The 13,056-nt window shown below is 37.9% G+C and overlaps 2 protein-coding genes across 7 annotated transcripts in view; one reads left to right on the forward strand and one right to left on the reverse strand.

The window, feature by feature from the left end:
• Window positions 1-13,056, reverse strand: part of LRBA (LPS responsive beige-like anchor protein) — a 758,742-nt gene that overhangs the window by 280,556 nt on the left and 465,130 nt on the right. For all 6 annotated transcript variants that reach the window (XM_032412965.1, XM_032412964.1, XM_032412967.1 and 3 more), the window contains 2 exons: window positions 8,894-9,040; window positions 6,245-6,381 (listed from right to left, as the gene is read on the reverse strand). In XM_032412965.1, coding sequence (XP_032268856.1) covers window positions 6,245-6,381; window positions 8,894-9,040 — 284 coding nt within the window. The remainder of the gene's footprint in view (window positions 1-6,244; window positions 6,382-8,893; window positions 9,041-13,056) is intronic.
• Window positions 204-3,072, forward strand: MAB21L2 (mab-21 like 2). Its single transcript, XM_032412981.1, has one exon. It carries the CDS (start codon window positions 1,145-1,147, stop codon window positions 2,222-2,224), a length of 1,080 nt encoding a protein of 359 aa, XP_032268872.1. The 5' UTR covers window positions 204-1,144; the 3' UTR covers window positions 2,225-3,072.

Genomic DNA, 13,056 nt, shown 5'->3' on the forward strand with positions numbered 1-13,056 from the left:
AAACTAAATAACTCCAGGAAACAGCAAGGCAGAGAGAGAGAGAGAGAGAGAGAGAGAGAGAGATTGAGAGAGAAGAGAGAGGGGGAGAGAGAGAGAGAGAGGAAGAGAGAGAAAAGGAGGGAGGTGGGAGGGAGAAAAAGAGGGAGGGAAAGAGAAAAGGAGAGAGACGACGTTGGAGGGGAGGAGGGAGAGACGACTCAGAAAGTGGAATCTGCACAAGCAACCTAAAGGGGGAGGAGAAGAAAAACCCCTGAATCCTTATAACTAAACCCCAGATGCAACGCAGGCAACGACTTCGTCACACTAAAATAGATTTTGTGAGGGCCAAAATTATAAATTACGAAGCAGAAATGAATATCAAACAACTTCCAGCGGTTTGCACCTAGAGAAAGACAAGAAGAACCCACTGCAAACAAACAAACCCAGTCCAAACAACGCCTCCAGTAGGAAAAGAGGAAAACCGCTACAACACGACCCCCTGAGAAGAGACCAGACCATCACGCTGAGAGTGCCGGGCGGCGTCTGCAAACCTCCAAGTGTGCCGCGGACTGAGCTGCACTTCACTGCTCTCTGGACCTTAATTACGTCCTTCACCTTCCATTTGGGGGAGGGTGAGGAAAAAGGCACTTACCTACGCTGAGTGAAGAAGTCCTACCAGCGTGGGAGAGAAGTTTAAGAATGAAACACTGAATGTTTCGCTTTTATTTTTAAATTTATTTTGGCACTTAAAAGACCTCATTTCCAGATTTCTGGGCAATCTCGGCTGCAGACATCTAAGCCTAACCTCTTGGTAACCTGAATTTTTCTCTCACCCCCACTCTTCCCCCCCCTTCATCTCTCTCACAAGCACATCTTTATTTTACACATCAAGCAAAAAAAGTCCCAGCAGGTAATTTTCCTCTTCAAAGATTACCTTTTTTTTCTTATTTCTGGAGAAGAAAAAAGGTTTCTAAAGAGGGGAAAGAAAGAGCAAGCCGGCTGTTTTATCAGCCGGTCAGTCCAGGTGGAAAACAAGAGTGAAAGTGGGGCTTAGGGGAAGCGCGACGCCTCTTTCGCCTGCCGCAGGGCCACCACCACTGCGTAAGCCTTGGATCCCTCAACGTATTGCGAGACGCCGGTGTATAGCCCGGACCTGTGCCCCAACATGATCGCCGCTCAGGCCAAGCTGGTTTACCAGCTCAATAAATACTACACTGAGCGCTGCCAAGCGCGCAAGGCGGCCATCGCCAAGACCATCCGAGAGGTCTGTAAGGTGGTCTCGGACGTGCTAAAGGAAGTGGAGGTACAGGAGCCTCGCTTCATCAGCTCCCTGAGCGAGATCGATGCCCGCTACGAGGGGCTGGAGGTCATCTCGCCCACGGAATTCGAGGTGGTGCTCTACCTAAACCAGATGGGCGTCTTCAACTTCGTGGACGACGGCTCCCTGCCCGGCTGCGCGGTGCTCAAACTGAGTGATGGGCGGAAGCGGAGCATGTCTCTCTGGGTCGAGTTCATCACAGCGTCCGGCTACCTCTCAGCGCGCAAGATCCGCTCACGTTTCCAGACCCTGGTGGCTCAGGCGGTGGACAAGTGCAGCTATCGGGATGTGGTCAAGATGATCGCAGACACCAGCGAGGTTAAGTTGCGCATCAGGGAGCGCTATGTGGTGCAAATCACTCCCGCGTTCAAGTGCACCGGTATCTGGCCTCGCAGTGCGGCACAGTGGCCTATGCCCCATATCCCCTGGCCCGGCCCCAATCGGGTGGCGGAGGTCAAGGCCGAAGGGTTCAACTTGCTGTCGAAGGAGTGCTACTCACTGACCGGCAAGCAGAGCTCTGCGGAGAGCGATGCCTGGGTGCTACAGTTCGGGGAGGCTGAGAACCGCCTGCTGATGGGCGGCTGCCGAAACAAGTGTCTCTCGGTGCTGAAGACGCTGCGGGACCGCCACTTGGAGCTACCAGGCCAGCCGCTCAATAACTACCACATGAAGACGCTGCTGCTGTATGAGTGCGAGAAACACCCGCGGGAAACGGACTGGGACGAGGCGTGCCTAGGCGATCGGCTCAACGGCATCCTGCTGCAGCTCATCTCCTGCCTGCAGTGCCGCCGCTGCCCTCACTACTTTCTGCCCAACCTCGACCTTTTTCAGGGCAAGCCCCATTCGGCCCTGGAGAGCGCTGCCAAGCAGACCTGGAGGTTGGCCAGGGAAATTCTCACCAATCCCAAAAGCCTGGACAAACTATAGGGTGCTGGGGACTGCTTGAAAAGCGACACAAACAGGAATGCTCTCTTACACACAAAACACACAACTCAGCTACAAACAGCAGAAACTCCGGACACAAACTTTTATGTAAGCCACCTAAAGAAACAGGAAGCAGGCACAAGACCTTCGTTAATTAACAAGCAAACAAAAAGAGAGCAAACCAACCAACCAACCAAACAAAATCACATTCTTGCACAAAAGTGATCGTTTTTCTTCCAAATAATGTGAATTTAAAAGGTCACACAAAAGAAGCAATCGGGCTTTGCCACCACAAAATGAAACCCAAGGTACATTTTCAAATCAATGTATAGTAGTTTCTCCTCTTTTCCTTCTCTCCCTTTCTCCTTTCTCTCCTCTCTCATCTTCTTTCTTTCCCTCTCCCTCTCCCTCTCATTTCGTTTTGGGTTGCCTGAATGTTGTCACCAAGTGAGAAAAAGTATTTAATTATATGTAAAATTTCTCTTTTAAAAAAAGTTTTGCTGATGTTAAATGTATCTCAGTGCCAATGTCAGATTGTGCCCCTCCCTTTCTTGCACCTCTACCCTCACCCTAAGCAGTCTTGTTGAAAACAGTAATAAAAATATTACTTTACATTGTAATTGACTGTGGATTGTTCTTAAATGAAGGCAGGTGAGATCACAATTTATAATTTACAATGTAAAGATGTGAACTTCAGGAACTAAATGCAAGAAGCTTTCAAAGGAAGTCTAATTTGCAAAATTTACAAATACAGCCCTTTTTTGTAGGTTTAACCATACAAGTCCCCTCCCCCCATCCTTGGAAAAGAGAAAATATTAATTTTACCCAACTATAATGTTTGTTCTGTAAATTTTGAGGTTTAAAGTAGTATCTTTCTTCACACTTGAAAAAAAACAGATTTTTGTGTGGAAGAAAAGATTTTGGTCCTAATGTTTAAAATAGAAAAAAATTATTTCACATTTAAAATTAAGAGATTTGCTTTCTTACATCATAATTTTAAAAAATCCATTTTGAGTCTGAAAAATAAAGGCAATATTCATGGATCTTTTCTCAATAGTTAACATGATCAGTTGATACTTTGCTTTCAATTATTTGTCCTCTTTGAGCTTTAAATAATAAAAACTTAACAATTAAATCAGCCATACCAAAAAAGAATAAAATGGTTATAGCAATACTCCTTTTCCCCAGGAAATGGTGATGTGAACAATCCAGATTTAGAAACTACCTCAGTTTTTTAAGGTTTTAAGGTAAATGCCATAACTATGATCATTATTTGTCAAATTCCCAGAATTATTCAGAAGGTGCTTATAGGCAATTGAAACAAAAAAAGGTTTTAATACTATTTTTATGACCAAAGAAAAATTACTGTTTCAAGAATTTACATACAGGAAAAGTACATTATTCCTTCTGCTTTCCTAAGGTAACAATCCAATGTACTCATTTTAACACTTCATCTAAATTAACAAAGGTTTTTTTTTTAATACAAGGAAATAACTAATTAAAAATAAAATAATTAGTAAAACTGAAAGCATCCCAAAGGAACTGGTTTGGTTTGTCTTCTTTATGTTTTCTTCGATATACTCCATTAGATATGCTAATAATGAGGCACAGGTACAGAAAGTATGTCAGATATTACCCTTTAACATTTAAAATTTATTCTTTGAATTAGTCTAGTTTTTAATTTATTGAAAAATCCATGAATGAGAGGTGTAGACAAAAATATTCTAAAAAGGAATTTTAAAGATCTGAGGAAGAACTTTGCATGGGGGAGGGAGTGTATGGAGGGATGATCCACAGGACAGAATAGATGGATGAGAAACAAGGAAGGTACTCAGGGCTCTGGTGCCTAGTTCACTTGACAAAAGAGGCTTAAGTTCTCAGATTCCCTGGTAAGAATTCCCTAGTAAAAATAGTTTTGTTTTAGAAATATAAACTTTGATCTTATCAGTTCTGAAATAATCTCTACTCTTTCAACCTACACTGTATCTTTTTCTGATCTCTCTTCCTGTAGATGTAAAACAAACTCACTGTAATACTAAGTGGTTCAGACAAAAATACTGATTTTTTAATAATAAAAAATGAACTATTCCCCGGGGAAAATGTTCTCATTTTTTTAGGAACATTTTCAAAGCAAGTAGTAGGTGCTCACATTTACAAAGAAATGATTTAAGGGCACAGTGTTTAGTTTAAAAGATAAAAATGACATCTTAAAATGACCTTTTTTCTTCTTATGCACACAAGTATTTACAGCATTAGAGACTATCTCTCTCCAACTATCCCAGGAAGAAGTTTTTAAGTCCTGACAAGAAGAACAAAAATTCCCCAAATTCAGTATTTTTTTCCTACCTTATTTAACGCAGGTATCACCAACAAAAAAATAAAAACACTGCCACAACACAAGTGTCCTCATCTATAAAACACCTGAAAGCACCAACGTCTACACAAAATAAAAATTTCTTTCAATAATTGGCTGAAAAATTTTAAGAATATAAATTAGCAAAACTCTGATTTCTGTAACATTAGGCAGGTTGCAGGGGTACAAGACAAATGAGTGATTAGGCTAAAAGATCTTTGTATTGCGCAAGCAATAGGGGAAAAATTAATGATGTTGCACAGAATAAAATTAGAGAGAAATAAAAGTTCTAACTTCTCTCAAAAGGAGTAAATAACTTTAAAGAGCCTCATTGCAAAGACTGGCAGAGATCCTAATCTTGAGAACAATTAGACACCTTTAAATTACATCACATTTTAGATTCTATGCCACATATGTCCAAAAGCATAACAGAATATTTTGAATTAAATTTCAGCCTCTCAAACATACAAAGTACCATAAATTAGAGAGTTTAAGTAATTTTGGTTACCTTTATTTCCTAAAGAAACTAAAATACAATTTCAGATAGTAGAGCCATGTAACAAAGTAGGAAATTTTTCTAGTTGATGTAATTTCACAATTAAAGTTTTCTCTACATTGAATTGGCTGAATTATCAAGTTCAAAACAGTTGCTTCCAACATAGCCTTCCTTTTATACAGTCTATCAAATCTTATCTTTATAAAGGCAGCAATTCTGAAACAAAATGCTAGAAACACATGTTAGACAAGAGACGATTTGTTTGTAAAGTTTTAAATAAAATTATAACATTTTTATCAATGATTACTTTGAAATACTTCTAAATCACTAAAATTTAATGATTCACATGATTACAGTACCAAAGAACTTCCTATCAATAAACTCAAAATATGTGTGTTCACACAAGCTATCAGACTCTAAAATAAATAATTCCATTTTTTAAGCCACTTCTCTTCTACAGGTTGCTTACTTTGCTCCTTTTAAAAGAGACTGTTTCCTATCAGAACAAATTCACTTTCATGAAATAAACCTAGCTTTGGCTTTATGGCTGTGCCACAAATGTTTCTTAGTAAAATAAAGTTGCCAAGGTCTGAAAAGTAATCAGAAATACATTTTAAAGGGGAAATTACATTTTCATTTAAGAATAGGAAATTATGCAGTGCCTTGTAAAATCGACTGTAGGTAATGGGAAACAGAGGTATCTCACACACACAAGACATGCTTGCGTGCACAACAGAGTAGTAAGTCATGAGGACAAAGCAAGGAGAATGATATATTGGTATTATATCCAGAAAATATAAAGGCTAAACAAAATAATTCCACTCTCAACCTCACTGAATTTTGTAGCTTAATTCACCCTGGACCTTTTGTGGCAAAATATATTTATGGACGATATTCCCTGTGGTTTTCCCCCAACCCCAGAATGAGCTAATGATAAACGCAATTAAGTGGAAATTGTTTTTGAATCTAAATGAACTTCAATAATCTAACTAGCTGGTAAGGGAATCATAAGCTAAAGAAGATAGTTGCCTTGCATGTAGGCAGAAGCAATTCAGCAAGAAATTCAAACTAAGTCTGTCAGATTTTACCAATGCCAATCCTACCCAACAGCAGCCCACCGTCCCATCGTAAGAAAAAAATGTTTAAAAGTGAAACCCACTCCTCATCTTCTCACCTTGGGGTCGATTTTCTTGAAGTTAGAGTCCTCTTCATCCACCTCAAAATAGAGTTCGGAGGAGGTGACAGAAAGAGTGCCCTTTACTACAACAGAGGGGGCCACAAGCTGAGCCGGTGTGCTCAGGCTAACAGGACCTGCCAAAAGCAAAAACAAGCCACACATGTTGGACTGACATTTTTCAAAAAAATCTAATAGATTCAAGCAGAAATTTTATTTTTAAATTCTCTCTAGCACCAAATTGTCTGCCAAATTGTCTACACTTACAAATTCTGTCTACCCCAAATCTTCCTCTGAAAATGCAGTTACTAGGATTCTCATACTAAGAAATTTATAGTAGGTGGTTAATGATAACAGTAAACTAGGATGCAATTATTTTACAGGGAGTCTGCAAAGCTTTGGTCTAATCTCCTGGTAAGAAGGTGGCTCTGCCTAAATAAGTCCTTCCACATTCCATTTAGAAAACAAGCCTCAGGCTATCCAACAACATGGAACAACAACCAGAAGCAAGGAAGACTCAATAGGTTTCCAAGGCCAGAGGTTAGCTTAGTTTGGCTGAAACATGATTACAACAAAGATCACTAGCTTATTAGTGAAGTGAGAAACGTTATACCATATTCTCTGATAAAGATTTTGTGCCAAGTTGACACAAAACCTCTTCATAACAACTTTACCCCATGAAAGACTGGTAAAAAATACTCCTTTTCTAAGCCTGCCTTTCCACTGTTAAATATTGTTCAATGCTTCCAAATCTAATATTAGTGTAGTTCAGGGACTCTGGGAGTAAACAGCTGGAGGGTGGGTTTCCAAGTGAATGAATTTTTATTGGAATAATCAAATCTCCACAGGGCTTATCAAAAAGACAAATCAGCCTGCTACTGAAAACAATAGATTCACTACAGATAGAAGAGCATAAAGTATATTAGAGCTAAACCTAAAATAAAGGACTAAAAGTAATAATTATATTACATACATATATATATTTAGGTAGAGAGAGAAAGTAAGAATTTGAAATCCCATCAATTCCTCATTGTACAAACCCTATAGGTGAAGAAAACAGCAACAGAAAATTGGCACTTATAGTTCTGAATTAATATAGTGCCTATAAACATGGTACACCTATTCAGGTAATCAATGGGTGAATAAGTGTTTCAAAATTCAGATGAATCGACATTTCCATCGATTGTTAGAAGGTGCTGGTCCTTAATCTCACATCAATCTTAATGTGTGCCAGTAGGACAATAGAAGGGATGCTCTGCGGAGATCAGAGCAGGTTTTGCCCTCTATTCCCAATGTACAAATACATTGTGTTTGCAGATGGGCAGCAGATAGCTGCAGAACAGCCATGATTTCCCAAAGCTCATCTCTATAAATGGATGAAATAAGCAGCTATGTGTTCTTTTGCTGTCTCCTTTGCCCTCTGTACATTAGCATGTAATCCTGAGAAGAAATAACATTTTTTCAATCACTCTCAGACATTCAATTACAGGGTAAGCAGACAGCTGCAGGAGCTAGGGCAGCCTAGGTCCTACAGAAGACCCCTGACAATTTCCACTTCATTTCTAACCCATACCACTTTATTAGTGTGGATTACTTCTTAATCCTATTGCCATTGTCAAGATTATATAATTAAACTCCCCTTTCACCTCTATTACTGTATGAATGTATTACTAGTAGCAAGAACAGAAGCAAAATAAAGGAGGAGAAAATGAGTAAATAGATGTGAAGGAAAAGGCTAGAGAATACCAGTGTCCACCTACTCTCTACGCCCAGTCCAAATCCCTTAACAGTGTGCTCTAATTAATTTTATTTTTACTTTCTAGAGAGGTTTATGGGTCATCAGAGAAGATACCATCATCTATTTTTGCTTTTCATTCTAATTCACTGCATGGTAGCACAGGTTGCAGACATATCACTAAATGAAAAATTCCTGATGCCTTTTCTCTTAAATTAAAATTATCAAAAAAGAAGACTGTACAATTTTCACCTACAGAAATTGTGGAATCTTTCAGACTTTCCTCCTGGAGAGAGAGAGCCACAGGCATTAAAGAAAAAAAGCCATTTAATGAATGACTAAAATTTCAGGCTAAACAAGAGAATTTTTCCCATAAGGGAAGTAAAACTGAAAATCTGCAGAGTGCAAATCAAAATTCCTCCATCAGGTAAAATATGTGGATCCTGTGAAAAGCCATAGCATTCTTGGAATGGATTTTTTGAGAGAGTTAAATGTATATGCAGCATGTTCACTAAGACCTGTATATCAAAGCAAATAGCTCATCTGCCTCCAAGCTTTATTTACAAAACAATCGGCAAAATTTTACTTATAGCTCTCATTTTAAAGAGATTAGGTAACTCCCATGGGTGAAGGAATTTTGTTGTTGCTGCTTTAAAACTTTTTTCTTTTACAGTGAAAATTATTCATAAATGAAAAAGATGAGAAGGGTAAAGAAACTGAAAAGAATGGAAAAATAAAGGGGAAACCGCGTTGAAGATTAGGGGGAAAATGTTTGGAAGAACAAAAACAATCTTTATTTAAAGTATTTGTGGGTGTAAACTTGGTAGTCCTAGTGGTCACAGATGAAAAAGTAAGTAATTAGATGGTTATTGGCCTGGAGCTAGCTGAAATATCCGCACAACCACTGAATTTACCAGCGAGATTCTCTAAATCTTTCTCATCCACGGATGACAGAGTATCGTCGTCGCCTTCCAGGAGGATCTCGTTTTCTGAGTTCTGATTTCCTAAAGCCTGACTCTTGATGGACTGTTTTCCTTTAGTGAGGATATCTTCATCTGCAGCTGAAATGAAAAGGAAACAAAGCTGTCCATCAGCTCTGGGAAAGAGTACTTTGGCAGAGGGGCAGAGAAGTGAGGTAAGGATAGGTGGCCAAAGATGGTCAATCATTTTTACATAGAGTCATCCACGGTGGGAAAGTGATTGGGATGGCACACATGTTCCTTTTGACAAACGTGATTCTCCAAGCCTAGTCTAATGTTACCTTGAACAAGCACCCTAATCCCATTAAATCTGACCCTTGCACCGCTCACCAAAACATTTATTCACTTACAGTTAGGGCAAGAGAGGGTTCAAAGGCAGCACGTTTTTGGGAAATTAGCAGAAAAAATCAGAATCCAGTTTTGGAAACAATACTTACTTGATACTGAAAAATAAGAAAGGCTGATCATCCCTGCAAATAATGATTATACTGACAAAACATTATGAAATGGTCAGGGAGTGGTTGTGGAGGAGAATCCAGAATAAGAAGGGTCAGAGCTAAGGGAGATTCACAGCCAGTGAGGATGTAAACCCAATCCTGAAGCCAAAGCTGACGTCAAGAAAGCTATAGCAGCTCTCAGAAGCTGCATTCTCCTCTTTACTCCAATCCTCCCTCTTGCCTTCATACTGCCCTTGCCCACATCTCACCCACCTGGACCCCCACTCCAGCCTTTATATAAATATCCAAGAGGAGTGAGACACTGTGGAAACTAAGTGGAGGCTCAAACGCTACCTCCTCCATATGTTTAAACTAAAAGGCTAAGACACCCCGGGGGCAAACATAACAGAAAGCCCAGGAGGAGAGGCATCTGGGCAAAGAGTCTTACAGGGCCTGAACTGGAGCAGCCTGTGGAGAGCGGCAGCACCAGACTCTCAGACCCTGTGACAAGGCAGCCAAAAAGGAGAGAAAAGAGGAAGAGGGTACGCCAAACCTAGGGAATGATGCTCTGTGGAGCACCTACAGCCAACAATTGAACCAGAAAGAGAAACAGAGGTGCAGTTGAAAGGAGAAAACACTGAAACTCAAAATTCTGACTTCAAAACCCCATTCCCCTCCCCAGGGTAACTCCCACTGCTTTGAGCAGCTTTCTCCTTCAGAAATACATAAAAGCAGATACTAAATTTTGGGTTGTGATTTTTAAAAATTCCTAGTGTCATGTAAGGGAAAGTTTAGAATCTTTGCTTCACTACTGATATTCCCGGGTTGCCAGCTAGGGAAATCCAGGAGGCAAAGCACCTGATCCACCCAGGCAGTGGCTATTGAAATGGAAATCAGATGGCTAGCTAGGCTTTTTGCTTCACTGCATTTCTGCCCGGGCATTAAGGCCCCAAACCCAGAAAGGATAATGTTTGCAGTAATATGACTAATATTTATCTATATAGTTTTTTTCTAAATAGTTAAACTACATTGTATGTTACCGAACGTTTTGACAAATCAAAGCTTCTTTGATTTTAATAGGTATGGTTATGGATAATAATAAAGGTAAAAGTTTATTTTTATCTTATTTATTGTGAGTTCACAATGTATACCATTTATGTACAACACTAATGGCACTACTTTAAAAGAAAATAGAGAAATAAAATAAAGAAAATAAAGAAAACTTTATATTAAATAAGAATGTCATGGAAAGAAGCTCTCTATATTTAGCTTTGAATATCCTCTATGGGTAAATCAAATTTTATTTTCCTTCATACCCACAAATATAGTATGCTGCACACATACGAAGGTCTCAATAAATATTTTGAAAAAATTTAAAGTATCAATTAAAATGCCTAATTTTTAGGAAAATAAAATTTTTAGGAAAATAAAAACCCTAATTTTTAGGAAAATAGTATTAAGTTGTTATATCATTGTTTACATTTCAAGCATTTGTATTTCCTTACTCTGAAATCATAAACACTGACCTGAGACCAAGCAAGATCTTCCCCAATTTACTATCAGTGTTACTAAAAATATATAGGTCACTGAGATATACAAGAGAAACCACCATCTTCTATACTTTCTTATAAAGCAAATCATAATAAATTAACAATTGCTAATCAGATTTTAGTACAAAATCAATGTTACATTCTCTTTTTCTAGATGTACAGTTCCTTCTTCAAAGCAGAAATAATAATAATGCTAATATTAAATAACATGTGCCGGGGAGTGTTCAAAACACTTTACTTATTTAACTCATTTAATTCTCTTAAGCCCTCTGCTAATTTCTCCTTTCCAGATGGGTAAACAGGCTCAGAGAGGTTACATAACTTGCCCAAGGCAACACAGCTAGTGAGAAGTAGAGTCAGGATTGAAATCCAAGTATTATGGTACCAGTATCTTAACCACTACACAAATATCAGTATCTATATCTATATCTACCTATCTATATGTATATATAAAATTTATGGATTAGTTTAATAATTCTTCTGTTTCTCATACTGCATTTAAAAGGTTAAGTCAAAATTATAATACACAAGTTAAGAATACAAAAATATTCATTTCCAAACCTAAATTTGATGAGCATATGACAAACATATCAGAAACAACCAAATTCAATACCTTGCTCGTTACTATCTCTGATTATTACCATACATGTCCTGAAGTACACTACACTAAGCTTGGGATGGGGGGGGAGGGGAGGAAAGAAAGGAAAAAAACCCTGTAATCTGCAAACATTTACAAAAAATGAGAGTAGCCAAGTAGCAATATGCAGTGATTTAACATAGCTCAATAAATTCATTCATTCATTTTAAATGACCACAAAATATAATTTGTTATCCCATCCAACTGTAACTTAAAAAATTTTAATATGTTCTCATCATGCCGACACATATTAAAACACAATTAACTTTTGAATTAAATAAAATTTTATGAAAAAATTTTGAAGTACTGTAAGTCTAATGTATGCATACAAACACCCACTTTAATTTATTTATTTACTTATTTTTACAAGCTCCGATTCTGGAATTGTTCAACCTCAACTGAAAAACCTCTTGTCATGGAAAATATGCAGCTTACTGATATTTAGAATGGTTTTCCTGTAATTAACTCCCCCTTGAGGATTTTAAGTTAGCAGCAGTAAAATTACCAACAGTACTCTAACACACACCACATGCGCTGGTGTTCAATTCTCAGTGGTCTAATAGCTCTCTGCTAAAGAACTTTTTTTTTTGTTTCAAAATTAGAACAAAACTATCCCAAGCATAAAATAAAAGATAATTATCATGTTTATATGTGCTGTGGAAAGTATATTTTTAACTTCTGTTTGCCTTCTACTCAATCAATCATTAAATCAAGTATCAACTGTTTTGATATTTTTTGTGAGTATATTCTACACTAGCATAAAAGTTTAATTGGATGAAGTCAGAACACACTTCTGGTTCCATTTCAAAGCTGACTCAGATCTTTGCTGGCTAATAAAATTATTACCAAACATGATAACTATTTAAATTTTTCATATCACTATTAACAGGTTGCCTTCATATAGTCTCACATTTTATTCTGGTTTAATATTTACCCTAACTTGATAACTAAACTGCAATTGTTACATAAAACCGGAGAAATCTGTCAAAAATGCTTTCTTTGAAACATGACTTTTGATTCACTGAAGCTAAGAGCAATGAGAGGGCTCAGAGAAAAACTGGTCCTCAAGATGTAAAGTTCAAGTTCTTTAGAGCTAGCTCTAGGCATGAGTTGATTTATCTGTGCAACACAAGCTAGCTAAATAAAATTAAAACAGAAAAAGAACACAGAAAACGGTTCCACCTATGACATAAAACTCCCTTTTAAAAGTCCACTGTATGAGTGAAATGGAATCAACAATAGTCCATATTGCAGTAAAAGAAGTTTATACATTGAGAATTAACCACTTTAAAAAAATTACTACTGGAATAACAAAATGACCTCAAATGTAAATAAAATGAGTATGGGTATCCACTTAATGTGATGTGAAATGCCTATAACCATAACTGCTTATTCTGAACAAGACACTTAAAGAATATCTTATACACAACTACTGTCCCAAACTGTATAGTTTATGCAATTTCCAAAGGGTTC

This window comes from Phoca vitulina, unplaced genomic scaffold, assembly GCF_004348235.1.
Source record: "Phoca vitulina isolate PV1807 unplaced genomic scaffold, GSC_HSeal_1.0 scaffold14, whole genome shotgun sequence".
NCBI lineage: Eukaryota > Metazoa > Chordata > Mammalia > Carnivora > Phocidae > Phoca > Phoca vitulina.